The sequence below is a fragment of the Danio rerio genome, chromosome 24 (genome assembly GCF_049306965.1).
Source record: "Danio rerio strain Tuebingen ecotype United States chromosome 24, GRCz12tu, whole genome shotgun sequence".
NCBI lineage: Eukaryota > Metazoa > Chordata > Actinopteri > Cypriniformes > Danionidae > Danio > Danio rerio.
Genome location: NC_133199.1, coordinates 31670566 through 31687307, shown reverse-complemented (window position 1 = coordinate 31687307; position 16742 = coordinate 31670566). Strand labels below are relative to the sequence as shown.

At 36.7% G+C, this 16742-nt stretch overlaps 2 protein-coding genes across 3 annotated transcripts; both read right to left on the bottom strand.

The window, feature by feature from the left end:
* LOC141380791 (uncharacterized) lies at positions 1–15674 on the bottom strand. 2 transcript variants are annotated; one of them, XM_073941278.1, is made up of 9 exons: positions 4301–4818; positions 4043–4157; positions 3009–3226; positions 2789–2903; positions 2297–2520; positions 2087–2201; positions 862–1080; positions 652–766; positions 4–412 (listed from the first exon to the last, which is right to left on the bottom strand). In XM_073941278.1, exons 1-7 carry the CDS (start codon positions 4368–4370, stop codon positions 975–977), a joined length of 963 nt encoding a protein of 320 aa, XP_073797379.1. In that variant the 5' UTR covers positions 4371–4818; the 3' UTR covers positions 4–412; positions 652–766; positions 862–974. The 2 variants fall into 2 exon arrangements, with proteins under 2 accessions (XP_073797380.1, XP_073797379.1); XM_073941279.1 differs by lacking the exons at positions 4043–4157; positions 4301–4818 and adding an exon at positions 15404–15674 and having other exon boundaries at positions 1–412.
* cxcl32b.1 (chemokine (C-X-C motif) ligand 32b, duplicate 1) lies at positions 10805–11638 on the bottom strand. The gene is given in 3 exon segments (NM_001115061.1): positions 10805–11127; positions 11325–11439; positions 11563–11638. Coding segments are annotated over 3 exon segments (480 nt in total). The 5' UTR covers positions 11630–11638; the 3' UTR covers positions 10805–10829.
* Positions 15675–16742: the final 1068 nt, after the last annotated feature.

Sequence of the window (16742 nt, the reverse complement as noted above, 5' to 3'; positions counted from 1 at the left end):
AATCAAAATATTAAAAGCTTTTAATGATTCAAAACAGTGCTGATAACCATTAAATGGGCCATAACAGTCTTGTGAAAAGGGTCCATTAAAACAAAGAACTCATGTTTATGAAATATACTGTAAACTAGCCCGAAGCAAATAAATCAGTATAAATTACAGACAGAATTTTACATTTTTATATAGGTTAGGTGAATTAGTTTCTGTTACATTGTCATTTTCTTCCAGTTCATCCTGTTCATCCCATGCTGCATTGATGTTGTGTGATGTTGTATTCAGTGCAGGTCCTGTATAATTTAGGAAATGCTGCGAAGTTTTATTTGCCTTCTTTACACTGTCCACAAACTGCATGGCTTTCTTCACCCAAGACTCTTCCAGATATGAGCAAAAGGTAAAACCTTGGACTGTCTCAAATCTGCAAATTATTATTTTTTATTAATTTAACTTCAAATTTAAATTCAAATTAAATTCAACTATAAGCAATTACCATAAAATAGTGTTTTTATGTAAAAATGTTATGGGTAAAACATGTCAATGTACTAAATTAAGGCTTATTGAAATATAGCTCAGTTTAAATTCAGTGTTACAGTGGAATATAGTTATCTGGGGCAGATCAGAATGTATACAATTTATTGAGAAAAAAGGACGACTCACTCAACAGTATCAACATGACAGACATCTGCGTTATGTATCTTGTAACTTTTGATATTTTCCTCACTCATAACAACTTCTGCTGTCTTCAAACAAGGGCAAAATGAGCGGCCAGTAGCTGCAGACACACAAACAAACAAAACTGATGCTCTTTCAATTCGATATGATAACTGTATTGGAGAAAAGACAATGAACAGAAAAAAAAATACAAACTTGTGCTATATTCATTCAGCTCAGTTTGTAGTTCATCCAGTCCATTCTCGTCTGAGTCTTCAGTTGTACTCAATGTTGAGGCAGTATTAAGTGTTGATGGCTGTGCTGTTGTTTTAATTCTTGGCGCTGCCTTCTTTGTGTGCAGAGACTCCATAGCTTCTTTCACCCAAGACTTTTTTTGGGTCTGCGCAAAAGGTTTTTCCTTTGACTGTTTTAAATCTGTGAATACAGTAATACAACAAAATACTGTAAATCAGTATGTTGTTTATGGGTAAAAACTACTAACTTAATTAAATTCTAATTGAATTCAACTATAAGTAATTACCATAAAATAGTGTTTTTATGTGAAAATGTTAAGCGGTAAAACATGCAACATGCACATTGTGGAAACCTAGCCCCATAGACGTTTCTGGAGGCCGCGATTTACGTGGCCGGAGGTACGTATGGCTGCATTTCTTTTTTTTTTAGCGAACACTAGGGGGCGGTTTGACGCCACGCCGCTCCTCTTCTTCACGCTCGCCGGCTGGGCTGACAGCTTGCCTCCGTGAGGAGGGCTCTCCTGCCGCGATCAGTTTGTCCGCTTAGCTCAAGGCATTACGTCGGTGGAGGCCAGGAGGAGGAGGAGTCGGCGGCAGCAACAACCAGGTTTGAGTCCGGGGTAGAGCGGTTCCTGAAATCAGGTAAGATGAAAAACAGAATCCAAAAAAATAAAAGCAAACGAGTTTGCAACAGGGTGAAAACGCGGCAAGATCTGAAAACGCAGTCAAAATCGGACAAGGGCTTTTGCAATTCTTTTACGGACGGCTTTTGCAAATCATCGCTTTGGTTTAGGGAAGGAGTAGGAGGAGAAGGAGGGTGGCTTGGTCACCCGCCCACCCAGTCGATCAATCATTCAGCCAGTTGTACAGACGGTCGCTTGACAGCAGCCTCCGGCGGCTTTTCACGCGAGAACAGCGCGGGCGGAAAAAATCGCGCACAGCGGCCTCTTGCGGATTCGCGAAAACAAAAACTGCACAAATACTTACCTCCCCGGACGTATTTCGCGGTATCCAGAAACGTCTGCGGGGCTACGTTTCCACAATGAGCCTGGGTTGAAAACATGTCAATGTACTAAAGTAAGGCTTGTTTAAATATAGCTCAGTTTAAATTCAGTGTTACAGTGGAATATAGTTATCTAGGGCCGATCAAAATGTATACAATTTATTGAGAAAAAAGGACGACTCACTCAACAGTATCAACATGACAGACATCTGCGTTATGTATCTTGTAACTTTTGATATCTTCCTTGTTCATAACAACTTCTGCTGTCTTCAAACAAGGACAAAATGAGCGGCCAGTAGCTGCAGACACACAAACAAACAAAAGTGATCCTCTTTCAATTCCGATATGATAACTGTATTGGGGAAAAGACAATGAACAGAAAAAAAATACAAACTTGTGCTATATTCATTCAGCTCAGTTTGTAGTTCATCCGATTCATTCTCAGCTGAGTCTTCAGTTGTACTCAATGTTGAGGCAGTATTAAGTGTTGATCCTATGGGCTGTGCTGTTGTTTTAATACCTGGCGCTGCCTTCTTTTTGTCCAGAGACTCCATGGCATCTTTCACCCAAGTCTTTTTTGGGTCGGCGCAAAAGGTTTTTCCTTTGACTGTTTTAAATCTGTGAATACAGTAAGACAACAAAATATTGTAATACAATATGTTGATTATAGGTAAAAACTACAAACTTAATTCAATTCTAATTGAATTCAACTATAAGCAATTACCATAAAATAGTGTTTTTATGTGAAAATGTTAAGGGGTAAAACATGTCAATGTACTAAAGTAAGGCTTGTTGAAATATAGCTCAGTTTAAATTCAGTGTTACAATGGAATATCTGGGACCCATTAAAGTGTATACAATTTGTTGAGAAAAAAGGAAGACTCACTCAACAGTATCAACATGACAGACATCTGCGTTATGTATCTTGTAACTTCTGATATCTTCCTTGTTCATAACAACTTCTGCTGTCTTCAAACAAGGGCAAAATGAGCGGCCAGTAGCTGCAGACACACAGACAAACAAAAGTGATGCTCTTTCAATTCTGATATGCTTCTAATTTAGATAACTGCATTGGTAAAAAGACAATGAACAGAAAAAATACAAACTTGTGATATATTCATTCCGCTCAGTTTGCGGTTCATCCAGTCCATTTCTGTCTGAATTAAATTCATTTTCAGTTGTACTCAATGTTGATGCAGTATTAAGTGTTGACTCTATGGGCTGTGCTGTTGTTTTAATACTTGGTGCTGCCTTTTTTTTATCCAAATATTGTATGACATCTATTGGCCAAGTCTTTTTGGGGTCGACGCAAAAGGTTTTAAATCTGTGAATACATACATAAAAGAAACAAATGACAACAGTGTTACAACAAAATACAAAAATATTTTGTTCATCGGTAAAAAGTACTTCAAGAGTTCACACTTAGCTGATGATTAATTATAAGCTTGTTTGGCATGCTGTCCCGGGAGAGAGCCCTGAGCTCATGGGATCCTCGAGCCCAGGACTCCCTCCCGTTGCAAAGCGGGAGGGGAGTTTGAGCTCAGGTAGATCTCGGGAACTCCCCTGCTGTAGCAAGTGAATGCTCTTGAAACTAATTACTAACTAGGAGCGTGTCTATGTTGACAATTTGGCTTGTTCAATTGGCTTAATTGCATGTTTTTGGGCGGTGGGAGGAAACCGGGGAACCCGGGGGAAACCCACGTGAGCACGGGGAGAAGTGCAAAACTCCGCACAGAAATGTCTGCTAGTTTTGGTAGAGCCAGGAACCAGAGACATTCTTGCTGTGAGGCGACAGTGCTAGGCACTGGGCCACCGTGTCACCCGTCTAAGAAGGAGGCGTAGGGGAGGAAGGGGGGACTCTTCAAAACGAAGATAGCAATGGAATAAACCCCAGGGTATTTATAGTAGTTTAGGAGTCATCTGATTGGATAGTAGTGAATTGGATAATGCGGGTCAGCTGCTAGCAATCATAAGCACGTGATCCTCTCGAAATTTGTTTATACATAAACTTCACTAAAATAAGACCTGTCGAAAAAATATTCTGATATATTAGCTCAGATTAACTATTAAATATAATGTTGAATGACATATTTCTGAGGTTTTGCATTGTAGACAGTTTTATTAAACAGTAAAAACTCACACAATAGCATCAATATGGCAAACGTCTGCTCTCTGTCTAGTGTAGCTTTTGATATTTGCCTTGCGTAGGACACCGTCTGATGTCCTGAGACAAGGGCAATAAGATGAGCTTCTTTCTAAAATCACCCAAATAAAACATATTGTAAAATTGACATTCACCAAGAGTATTTAAATCAAATCAGCATTGTTTATTTCAATTAAAATAATTAAAAAATATGAAAAAAAAAATGTAATTAGCATCAACATAATTGCATCTTACTTTGATAGGAGTCCTTACAAAGCAGCATTATAGTCAGGCATACGAACAATGTTATCAACACACACTTCATCGTTTCTCAACTGTGATGTATATTAAATTTTCACTTGAAATGTGCCTCTCTAGAAAAAAGGCTCACAAAAGTGTCCCACCCCCTGCCATCATGCCACAGCCCACAGAAAAAATAACAGAAGCCTATGATGAACATGGCACCAATTTTAACGTCAGAATTATTAGCCACCATTTATTTTTTTCCCATTTTCTTTTTAATGGAGAGAAAAAATTTTCAACACATTTCTAAACACAATAGTTTTAATAACTCATTTCTAATAACTGATTAATTTTATCGTTGCCATGATGACAGTAAATAATATTTGACTTGACATTTTTCAAGACACTTCTCTACATCTTAAAGTGACATTTAAAGGCTTTACTAGGTTAATCAGGTTAACTATGCAGGTTAGAGTAATTAGGCAAGGTATTGTAGAACGATGGTTTGTTCTGTAGACTATTCTGTAGACTAGAAAAAATATATAGCTTAAAAAGGCTAATAATTTCGTCCAACAAAAAAAAAAAAAAAAAAAAAAAAAAAAGACTTTCTCCAGAAGAAAAAAAATTATCAGACATACTGTGAATATTTCCTTGCTTTGTTAAACATCATTTGGGAAATATTTAAAAAAGAAAAATAAATAAATAGGAGGCTAATAATTCTGACTTCAACTGTAGATTACATTTTTTTTTTTTTTTATTGCTAAAACACTATAACCAGTCTTTGAAGTTAAATTACAATGCCAGTTTTTAAAAAGCACACCCATATATCTAAACGTTCAGCACCATTCCCTGCTTTGACACATGAGTTATATTTGGTGAACAACTGTTACTGTAAAACTCTACACATTTAGTCATTTAGAAAGCATTCTTTTTTAGGAATTTAGGATTTAGTGTTTTATGCAATTGAAAATTCAAAGCTGAAAAATAGGTTCTGGTTTTGGAGATTTGCTGTGTTGTTTTGCATTTTGAGTGAAATGTTTCAGAAATCATGTGACATTAAAAGAGGTTGTGTGTATCAGTTGGAATAAACTGTAATCCCACTTGGTGTGGTGTGAGTTGAACAGTTATTATTATGCAGAAGAATGTGATGTCCAACTCAATTCTCTAAACCATATTCCAAGGCCAATCTCATTCCTACATGAATCATATCTTTACTATGTATCTGTCTCATGTAACAGATGACAGTTAGAGCCAATATAACCTCATTCTGAAAACGTAGCCCTATATACATTTCTGGAGATCAACAATTATGTGGCCAGAGCTACGTATGGCTGCATTTTATTTCATTTTTATAACAAAAGCTATCGAATTGGTCGGTTAGCAAGTCAGTCAGTCAGTCAGTCAGTCAGTCAGTCAGTCAACAGTGGCCTCTCATGGATTTATGCAAGAACAGCAGGCGCGGATGGCACTCGTGAGAGAAATTTAAGATGTGAAAAAGCCTACACAGCGGTCTCTGGTGGATTTTCAATAACAAAAACTGCAACAATAAATTGCTCCTAGGATGTATTTTGCTCTCTCCAGAAATATATAAAGGTACATAATCAGAATGAGACTGGGTTAATTACAGCAGATCTATTGAGATTTATTTGTGGTTTTAAAACAACACAGTCATTGGCACCAATAGCCAATAGAGGTTAGTGCACTGGCACATCGCACTACAGTGTTCATGACGACTGGAGTTTAATTCCTTTGCTAATCCTTTACCGTTCTCTGCTCCCCACGCTTTTACAATTTATAATCTCAATTGTCCTTATAACATGATTATAATCTTCTATTCTTATAATCTCCCAGTAAAACCCTTATAAAAACAAACATTTGGCCTATTATATAAAATACTGTATTATAAATTAACATGATGTGACTTAAGTGGACTTTCAATTTCAGAATGATTTTCACACCACTAAGATGCTTCCTTACTACAAGATTTGTGAACTATGATCACATGTTACTTTTGCTTTCAAATTTGTGGTCAGCCATATTCTGTGAATGTGGCGGTAGTAAAAGCAAATTTTGCTAGAAAAGACAGCAGTGCTCTGTTGCACAGTTCCATAGCATCTTTCTCACGGGCCATGTTAGTACAGAATAAACCTAGACCACAAAACCATTCTGCACTGAAGCTCCTAAAATTCTTCCTTTTAATAGAAAAGGAAAAAATAAAGTAAGTTCCTGTTTCAAAAAAAAAATCTTGCTGCCTTAATTTTTATTTGTTGAATCAAATTAACTTTTCTAGTCATCTCAATCACACCGACCTCATCGTTTTTATCGTTTTTTTTTTTTTTTTTATTATAAGCTGTTTAGGGATTGAAGACACCAAGTGAAGGGTTTCAGGTGTAAGGTGTGCAACAGTGTGGGGTCTTTGTTGTCACATTTTGCATTTCAAAATGCACCACACATTCTCTATTAGAGACAGATCTGGACTGCAGGCAGGCCAGTCAAGTACCTGTATGCTTTTCCTCTGCAGCCAAAACTGTGTAATGTGTGCAGAATGTGGTTTCACATTGTCTTATTGAAATATGCATGGGCATTCATGGAAATGAGGCAGCATATTGTGCTCCTAACTCTCAATGTACTTTTCAGCATTAATGGGGCCACCACAGAAGTGCAGGTTATCTTTGCCAAGGACACTTAGTAGATTATCATTATGTTTTGATTGACATATGACAGACCATGGCTTTTTCAATTGTTTCTGATAACAGTCTTTTCATTTTTTCTTTGGTCGTCCTTTTCTCCAAAAAATACTTAAAATACTGATTCATTTAACCACAGTATACGTTTCCACTGTGCGATGGTCCATCCCAAATCCCTCTGCGCCCAGAGAAGTCTATGGCGCTTCTGGACACTGTTAACATAGGGCTTCCTTTTAGCACATTACAGTTTTAACTGTTTTAACATTTCAAGAGTTCAAATTTAGCTGATGATTTATAATAAGCTTGTTTGGCATGCTGTCCTGGGAGAGAGCCCTGAGCTCCCTCCCATTCGCAGGGTGAAAGGTGAGATTGAGCCCAGGCAGATCTTAAAAACTCGCCGGCTAAAGTGGCTAAGGTGAACTATATTAAGAAGGAAAAATATTGTTGCAGAGAGCTAGAATATGGTGTCCAATTGGCGTAGTCGGTTTACTTACACTCCAAAAAAATTTTTTTTTGCTTGTTCAACCTATTTATTTAAAAAGAGCTACACTCAAAAAAAATTTTTTTTATTTTATTTATTTTTTTGCTAGTTCTGTCATGAGCCAGGTCTGATCTTGTTAATTATATCACTCAGTATTGCCTCTTTGGGCTCGCAGCTGAAGGTTCTCCCCATTAACTATCATTGCCTCAGCACCTGTCGCCACTCATTGCCTATTAATGCCCCTACGTAATATGTTCTCTGTTTCTGGGTCAGATTATTGTATATCACTTCTGTGTCTCACCTTGCTGTTTGTGGATCGTTACCCGTTTGTCGAGTCCCGTAAGTCCTGTCCTGCGTGCAATCACTGTCTGTGTGTGAACTCACCTACGCTCTGCTCACCCAGCGATCAAGTGCCTGCCAGCGTCTGGTTCCGAGCCGGGGTTTGTCAGCTGACGCCAGCTCTCCACCTCTACTCCTTCTCAGCCCTCTCTTGCAGGATCCTTCTGTTTGCATCTGATTGAACTTTTGAGTAATCCAGCACTGCGCACAGCCTGGGTATTGCGTGCGGCAGTCTGCCCTTGTTGAACTGTACCTAATAAACTGTCCTCATTTTCCCGCACCTCTGGTATCCTGTCTAGTATGTTACAAGTTCAAACTACTTATTTAAAATTAGATGAAACAACACAATTCATGATATTTCATTGGGACAACTTAATACATAAATAAATAATTATAAATTTCCTATAAGTGATAAGTTAACTTAATTGATTTGTGCTGGGACAACATGAATGAATTGTTTGGAACCCAGCATTATTTACAGTGTATGACGCATATCTTTGGAATGTGGGAGAAAACCGGGGAACCCGGGGGGAAACCCACGTAAACATGGGAAGAGCATGCAAACTCTACACAGAAATGCCATCTGGCCCGGCGAGGACCAGAGCCGGCGGTGTTCTTGCTGTGGGGCAACAGTGCTAACCACTGGGCCGCCGTGCCACCCAATCTAAGTAAAATGGGGAGAAAAAGGGAAGGTTTTTTTTTTTTAGATGAATATAGTTGTGGAATGAAGACTGTGGTTATTTATAGTGACTTAAGGATCATATGATTGGAGAATCGTGAATAAAAGACTGTGGTCAATCATAAGCATGTGATGCTCTTGAAATTAGTTTATAAATAAACTTAACTTGATGTAGCTACATATTGTGGTACTTGACAAAGTTGGCCAAAGTAGTCCTGAGCCCAGGTTATGTCACTTGTAGAAGAATGACAAATCTGGATGTGGTGCTGCCTGAGGGATCAGAGATCACAATTGTTAGGCTTGCGCCCTTGTCCTTAACGCACTGAAATTCCTCCTTCCTTGAATCTTTCAACTATGTTATGTACTACTGAAGGTGAAATATCCAAATGTTTTAGTATATTTCTTAAAGGAACATTTTTTTTAAACGTTTCAATAATTTTATCATGTATTTGTTGGCAAACTGGCGATCCTCATCTTTGCTCCTAAAGAACTCGACTTTTCTTGGATACTGCTTTTGTACTAAATCATAATCCAATCACCTGTTGACATCGCCCGTTTCAAATCACATTATTTAACCAATAAACCTGATTACTAACCCTAAATTGCTCCTGTCCCAACTTTTTTGAAATGTGTTGCAAGAACCAATATCGGAATACATGTTTATTTTGAAAAAATGTTTTTTATAAATAAATAAAAATCAGAACACATTAAATATTGTTTGTTGTATTGTCTGCAATGAAAAACAAGTCAAAGTAAATTTAGAAATCACAATTGTTTTATTTGTGTTTTCCATACTGTCATAACGTTGACAGTGGGGTTCTAAAATAGAAGTTAATGTTTAAAATAACATTAAAAACATTTGTAGTCATGACTTTTTGTCGTATATTTTCTTTTGCAGTGCACTGAGCACAACATGATAAACTGAAGAGAATCAAACCATGCTTTCACACTGAATGCAAATTGACCAGTTGTAAATTCAGCACTGCAGGCAGGGTGGTGCAAACCACAACAATGCATTTTTAGGTTAGCCTGTGACACATACTGATCTTATCTTCTGTACTTTTGTATTTTGCATCCAAATCCTAACCTCATTCACAGCACAGTAAACAACTGCAAATTAAGCAGGTTTGGTACTACTGTACCTCAGAACACAAACCATCTATCATGCTATTACTCATAATGTTTCTGTCAAGAGCAATGGATACTGTACATTCATCCCGTTTAATCACATTCTAAAAAAAAAAAACATTTAGGCAAGGAGATGAAATCGATGAAGTCATGATTTTTTAATAGCCGATTCAGAGAATGAATTATTATTATCTGGATATACTTCACTGACACCTGAAGAAATGCTCCTCAATGACAATGGAGCCCTAGTTGTCTTCAGAATTGGAGTACGAGTGGATTCAATACATTTAAAATACTATCATGGCGTGAGCATAAATGAAGCAATGATGCCTTCCTCTTTACTACTCATATCATGAAAAAAATTCTACAGTTTAGATGACGCATTTGTACAGTGAAAGGTGGAAATCCCACAGACTGTGGATTTGGGTGTCTAAACCCACACAAGGGTTAAGAGCTTGAGTGAATGTCATTATGTTCTACCCACTGAGTCATTTACATTCACGTGTACTGTATACACACACGAAAATTGAGAGAGAAAGAGAGAGACCTACATTTCAATTAATGTTTGAACAAAACAGTTTATTGGTTTGCATTAGTAAATAATACATGCATTTGTTTATTAACCACACAAAAATACACAACTGAGGACTAAGGATAATAAACAATTATGCATGACAATGACATCTAGGCATCCAGAGATTGTGCATATATAAAACCTGTCCAACCCGGCAAAGACTTCGACAGCACAAACTGATATAAATACAAAAATTAGGTACTTAATTGTTGTAATGATCAATCATCTTGCTGGAAATGCATATTACATATATTATTTGTGTGTAGTCCACCCTTCACCTTATCTTATTTCTGCTATTGATTTCTAATGAAAATTCACCGATTCTGAAGCTGCTTTGGAACAATAATCATTATTAAAATTCAATTCAATTAATCTTTACTTCTGTACCGCTTTTTACAATATCGATCATGTCAAAGCAGCTTTACATAGAAAAAGTTCTAGTAAATTGAAACAGCTTCAGTCCAGTTTTCACTGTTCCGTTTAGTTCATTGTTATGTAAATGTCACAGCTGAAAGCCGAAACACTGAACGAACAATTCTACCAATGCGCAGCTCCACAAATCCCAAAAAAGCACTATTTAAGTTAAATTAAACTGATAATACAGCATATTTTATAGCATAATGTTCAATTAAATATATGCAAATATAATAAAATCAACATGGCTGAATAGTTGTAAAAAGGCGCTTGGTTTGTGCTTTTGTATTTGTATTTGTTGTGTTCAAGTGTGATGTTGTATTTGTATTAGTTGTGTTTAAATCCGATGTTGTATTTGTTGTGTTCAAGTTTGCTGTTGTGTTTGGCATAGATGTCGCATTAAATGTTGAGTTTATGGGCTGTGTTGTTGTTTTAGGTTCTGATGCTGCCTTCTTCTTGTCCAGAAATTTCATGGCATCGATCACCCAAGTCAGTTTTGGGTCGGCGCAAAAGGTTATTCCTCTGACTGTTGTAAATCTGTAAATACATACAAGTTACAATTTTAGAATGGTAATACAACAATATATAAACATTTATAGAGTTTTTTTTACATTAATTAAACTGTAAATGAGTGTCAGAGTTCAAAATGGGATAAATTGAATAATGTAAAATAAGGCCTTGTAAAGAGTAGAAGACATTTACAGCATATTGTTTCAAAATAAATGAGAACTCACACAATGGCATCAATGTGGCAAACGCCTGCTGTCTGTCTTATGTAACTTTTGATATTTGCCTTGCGGAGGACACCATCAGATAACTTGAGACAAGGGCAATAAGACGAGCTGCTTACTAAAAAAGACCAAATGGAAATACAACAATAAATGAACAAACATCCATTTAAACAATACAATTTAAAATGTAAATAAATCGAACATCTTATAATTTACAAATACAGCATGTACAGCTACATACCTTGATAGGACTCTTGCACAAGCAGCATTACAGCCAGGCACAGCAGTGTTATCAATGCAGATCTCATCTTCTCTCTTGTGAGTCTGTTTGTCGTATTGTATCAGCTCACCACAGTTGGCAGTTTTATAAACACTCACAAGGGGGAAAATAATCGTCAGATCTTCCTCCTACAGAGATGTCACCTGTTCGCTTGGAAAAAAAAGACCCTCACACCCTTTAGCCAACCACTGCGAGCATAGAGGAACATTCACACTTCACACCTCTAAACATGCATTGTTTTATTCGCTCTTTATGACCCTCAGCGTGCAGTGAATTGTATTGCAGGTGTGACGTACAGTGGAAAGTACCAAAATGCACACGTAAAGACGAAAACCATTATTTAATATAAGGTTTTGTCAATGATTTACTGATTTGAGATAAATCAGATGCTCTAAAAAGTGAAAAATGTTGCATTATTGAAGGCCAACGCTGGTTTAAAGGTGAACAAACCAAACTGTTGGGTTAAAAAGTGTAATTTCACATTACAAATTTGACAAAATGCAGTCTAGATTTAACAAAAAACCCAGCAGAGTTTAGACTGTACACAGAAATCAAGTCTTATAAGTAACAGTTGGTCAAATGCAGCTATATTTATTATATTTTACATATATTTCAATAAAATGTTTGAACATGTAAACACAGTGTTGCTATTGATGAGTTCTTTCTGAGATGGTAATATGAAAGTTAGTGTTGGTTTCCTGCAGTCTGGTGTGGTTAGCGTTTTCAGGGGCTGCTGTGACAAAAGTCTTTGTGGTCATTGACTGAACTCGGGGGGGAAATACGCATTTAGCACCCGTACAGCCTTTTTCCAAGTACAAAGGACACAATTTCTAATAATCAACCCAGTTGTGCCATGGGCGAGTGTGTCAGTTGGAAATACTTAATGTGAAAACGACTCTACATCATTCACATGAAATACAAACTAGTTTAAATGGATAATTCAACCAAAACATATACATTCTGTTATCATTTTCTCACCCTTCACTTTTCTTTTTACAAACATGTTTTAGTTTCTTTCTTCAGTTGAATGCAAAAGAAGTAATTTTGAAGAATGCTAGAAATAACATTGACTTCCATAGTATGTTTTTCCTACCATGGAGGTCAATGATATTTAGCTTACTTCAAAGTATCTTCTTTAGTATAACAGACAAAGAAAAATAAAAGTCATAAAGGTTTGGAACCCCTTGAATGTTAGTAAATATTGAGTAACTTTTTAATCCCTTTAAGCTTAATTTTTTATTTAAATATAATTTATTTATACTGAACAAAGTAATTAGGATTAGATCAGATTAAACATAATCCAATATTTCAACTCTCTTTCAGAAAGAATAGCCAGTACAAAATATAAATAAGACTTATTTATTATAAAAGCTATGCACATGTGTATCTTCTGACTAAAGAAAGTCATTGTGGTGTACAGCAACATCATATGACCTTTAGCGTGTGCTATGAAAAGATGCGAAGAAGATTTGGCAGCAACTTTAAATGGCCCACGAGACCTTTCTCTTCTCTTGAAAATTCCGAGGAACATTCATCTCTATAGAAACAACATTAAAAATAAATAAACGCAGAAGCAACGTTGTGCAAAAAAAAACGACAGGCATGCTACAGCATCTCTGAATGCAAGCATATCTTGATACTGAATTATTTCCTGGGGGCTAGAATAGGCGATTGATTGAAATAGATAAATATTTTCTCATACCTGACAGGAAATTAACTGTATATGCAGCAACAATAAGCATAGACCAGACAAAATGCAATACACTCAGGTCACTTTATTGGGTACATTAGCTTTTGCTTTTAAAAAGGGATTAATTCTTTAAGCTAAAGTTTCAACATAATGCAGGAAACATTACTGGGGGATTTAGGTCAATATTGACATGATGTCATTATTCAGTTGCTCATGTTTATCCATGATACAAATCTCTGATTCCACCATATCCCAAATGCTTTATTGTATGAGGATCTGTTAAATATGCATCATCTGTACAGTAAGCTCACGATTATTTTGTCTCAAATTATTTTTGTGACATCATCTAGATTCAGGCCAGCATGAACACTCTATACACACTTGCAACTTATCCAAGATGGACGTCCAGCATTTGCCTCCAGCGCCTAGACTGCAGCTCTGCACAAGAAGTTTGTCCAGAGGGGAAATGGTCATTCTTAACTGAGCCTGGTTTCTCTCAAGGCTTTTTTTAATTTTAAATTTTTTTTTGAAGTATGCTCCTCGCCACTGTTGCCACTGGCTTGCTTTATTTAGAACTTGTGCAGCTGCACATCGATGGATATGCTCTTCAGTGTTTGGACTTTCAGTAGTGAAAATTAAACCACACTGAACTGAACTAAACTGAACTTCAACTCTGAACTGACAGTTTCAATTTACTAGAACTTATATGTTAAACTGCTTCAACACAAACTACAGGGTGGGCCATTTATATTGATAGACCTTAATAAAATGAGAATGGTTGTTGATATTAACGTATATGTGAGAAGGCAAACTTTTCAAGATGGGTGGTGACCATGGTGGCCATTTTGAAGTCAGCCATCTTGGATCCAACTTTTCTTTTTTTTAATAAGAAGAGGGTCATTTGACACATCAAACTTATTGGGAATTTCACAAGAAAAACAATGGTGTGCTTGGTTTTAACATAACTTTATTCTTCTATGAGTTATTTACAAGTTTCTGACCGCTTATAAAATGTGTTCAATGTGCTGCTTATCACTCTTCACACACTGATAGGAACACCGCAGGAAAACTGCCAGCACAGGCTTCCTGTATTCATATTTTCAGGTGCTGCACATCTTGTGTGTAAAGAGTATAGTAAATGTAAAACTAGTGTTTCTTATGTTAAAAAAGTGTGGTTTTTAAACATAAGTGTATAGTTTTTACAGAAGTGTTTAATTATGCAAAGGATCTGTAGTGTTTTGCTAATTGGGTGTGTGGTTGTGCTAACTCTGTGTGCTGTTTTGAAAACACGGGCTCTGTTTTGAAAATCATGCTTAAGAAATCCAAAAAAAACTGTAATAATATTAATACTAAAATGGTTACGGCTTTTTAGAATGACCCGAAACAACTATTCCGATGTTTTACAATGTGCTCAGCCGTTCGGATTGTCTACTCACACACATTTTTATCATCACATAATTTCTTATTACCAAATCACATCACCTTTTTAATGCGCATTTTGGAATTTGGTCAGTAAAAGTGTTTCCATTGTAGTTTATGTACATTTTTTCTTATTGTATAAAAAGTTGATCCTACTTACTTATGCGCATGTTTTTCATGCGCATTTTCAAAATTGATCTTTGATTGCGCATCTTTAGCGTTTCCATCAACTGTTTTATGGAAACATAGCTACTGTTATCATCTCAAAACTGGTCATTCTTCTGTGACATCAACAAGTCATTTTGACACTCAGAACTGCAACTCAATGGATATTTTTTCTTATTCTGACCACCCTACCCTCCTCTGTTTCTAAAATACTCTCATCTCTTCAATTCCACGTGAACTGAAAGCTGTGACAGTTTTTTTTTTTCATATTGTGACGCAGTTTCTAGAGAAACAGTGGGCGTGGCTTGTTTTTTTCTATTGAATGCTGATTGGATGTAGGCATTTCATATAGAAAGATTGGAAAAAGGGTTTTAGAAGAATTATTGCAAACATAAAGGCTCATTTTGAAAACGTAGCCCTATATACATTCCTGAAGAAATTAGTATAATAGAGCACTTCAGCTTTAAAACGAACACTATTGGGTGGTATGACATCGTATCTTTTCTCGCTTACCAGAGGACCACTTACCTCCGTCTGGATGGCTTTTCCGCTGTTACCAATTTCTCTGGTAGCTCGACAAGTATGTTGGCGGACTTGAGAAGCAGAGTGGGGTTGACCGCAACAATGGGGTTCGAGTCCATTGAAGAACGGTTCCAGAAAGCAGGTAAGACATAAACAAAAGCTAAAAAAAACAACAAGTAAATAACAGGGTGAGAGCAATGTGGCAGCGCAATAGGTAGTGCTGTCGCTTCTCAGCAAGAAGGTCAAGCCTCGGCTGGGTCAGTTGGCATTTCTGTGTGGAGTTTGCATGTTCTCCCAGGGTTTACATGGGTTTCCCCCGGGTGCTCGGGTTTCCCCCACAAGTCCAAAGACATGTTGTACAGGTGAATTGGGTAAGCTATAATTGTCCGTTGTGAATGTGTGTGAATGAGAGTGTATGAGTGTTTCCCAATGATGGGTTGCAGCTGGAAGGGCATCCGCTGGATAAATCATATGCTGGATAAGTTGGCGGTTCATTTTGCTTTGGCAACCCCAGATTAATAAAGGGAGTAAGGCAAAAAGAAAATTAATGAATGAATAACAAGGTGAGAATTTGGTAAAAAAAAAAAAGAAAAAAAAGTGGCTGTTATGGTCAATCAGTGCTTTTTAAAACACTATTGGTTGGGTTTAGGGAAGAAGGAGGGTGGAGAAATCGTTGGTTAGTCAGTCAGTAAATCTGTCAGTCGACAGCGGTCACTGGTGGATTTATGTGAGAACAGCAGGCACGAATGGCGCTCGAGAGAGAAATTTGAAATCTAAAAAAGCGTACACAGCGGCCTCTAGTGGATTTGCAATAACAAAAACTGCAACAAAAAAACATAGCTACTGGGACATATTGTGCACTCTCCAGAAATGTATATAGTGGTACATAATCAGAATGAGCCCTTCACAGACACATCCTCCTCACCATTTCTGTTTGTTGTCAAAACTGACAGTGGGAAGAGCATGGTAAATTATGTTATTCAAGCTCAATAGGTCATACAGATGTAATCTGTTAAAATATAAATAAACAGGAAGTGCATTTTGTGATTTTAATTAAAGATTACTAGGGTAAGTTTTTTTTTCTTAATGACAGCCACAGCTGAATGTTTGTGTTCACCACAAAACTAGCATTGTGAGCTAACAAAATAATGTGGTTAGTTTTAATTTAAGTTGTATTTAAAGGCACAATATGTAAGAATTTTTCATTGAAATATCTAAAAACCACCAGAACAGTGTTATGTATTTTGCTGACTTTTACAGGACATTATCCCAAATGTTACAAAAAAAAACTTACAAATTCATAGAAATAAGCTATTTACTGTAATCTAGTGACATGGACCGTGTC

Bases quoted from the DNA above. Each gene is read 5' to 3' on its own strand.
- LOC141380791 (XM_073941278.1), bottom strand. From the start codon at position 4,370: ATGAAGTGTGTGTTGATAACATTGTTCGTATGCCTGACTATAATGCTG. The intron at 4,158-4,300 runs GTAAGATGCAAT...GGGTGATTTTAG, and splicing joins TTGTAAGGACTCCTATCAAA to AAAGAAGCTCATCTTATTGC. The intron at 2,904-3,008 runs GTTTGTATTTTT...GTGTGTCTGCAG, and splicing joins GCGGAATGAATATATCACAA to CTACTGGCCGCTCATTTTGC.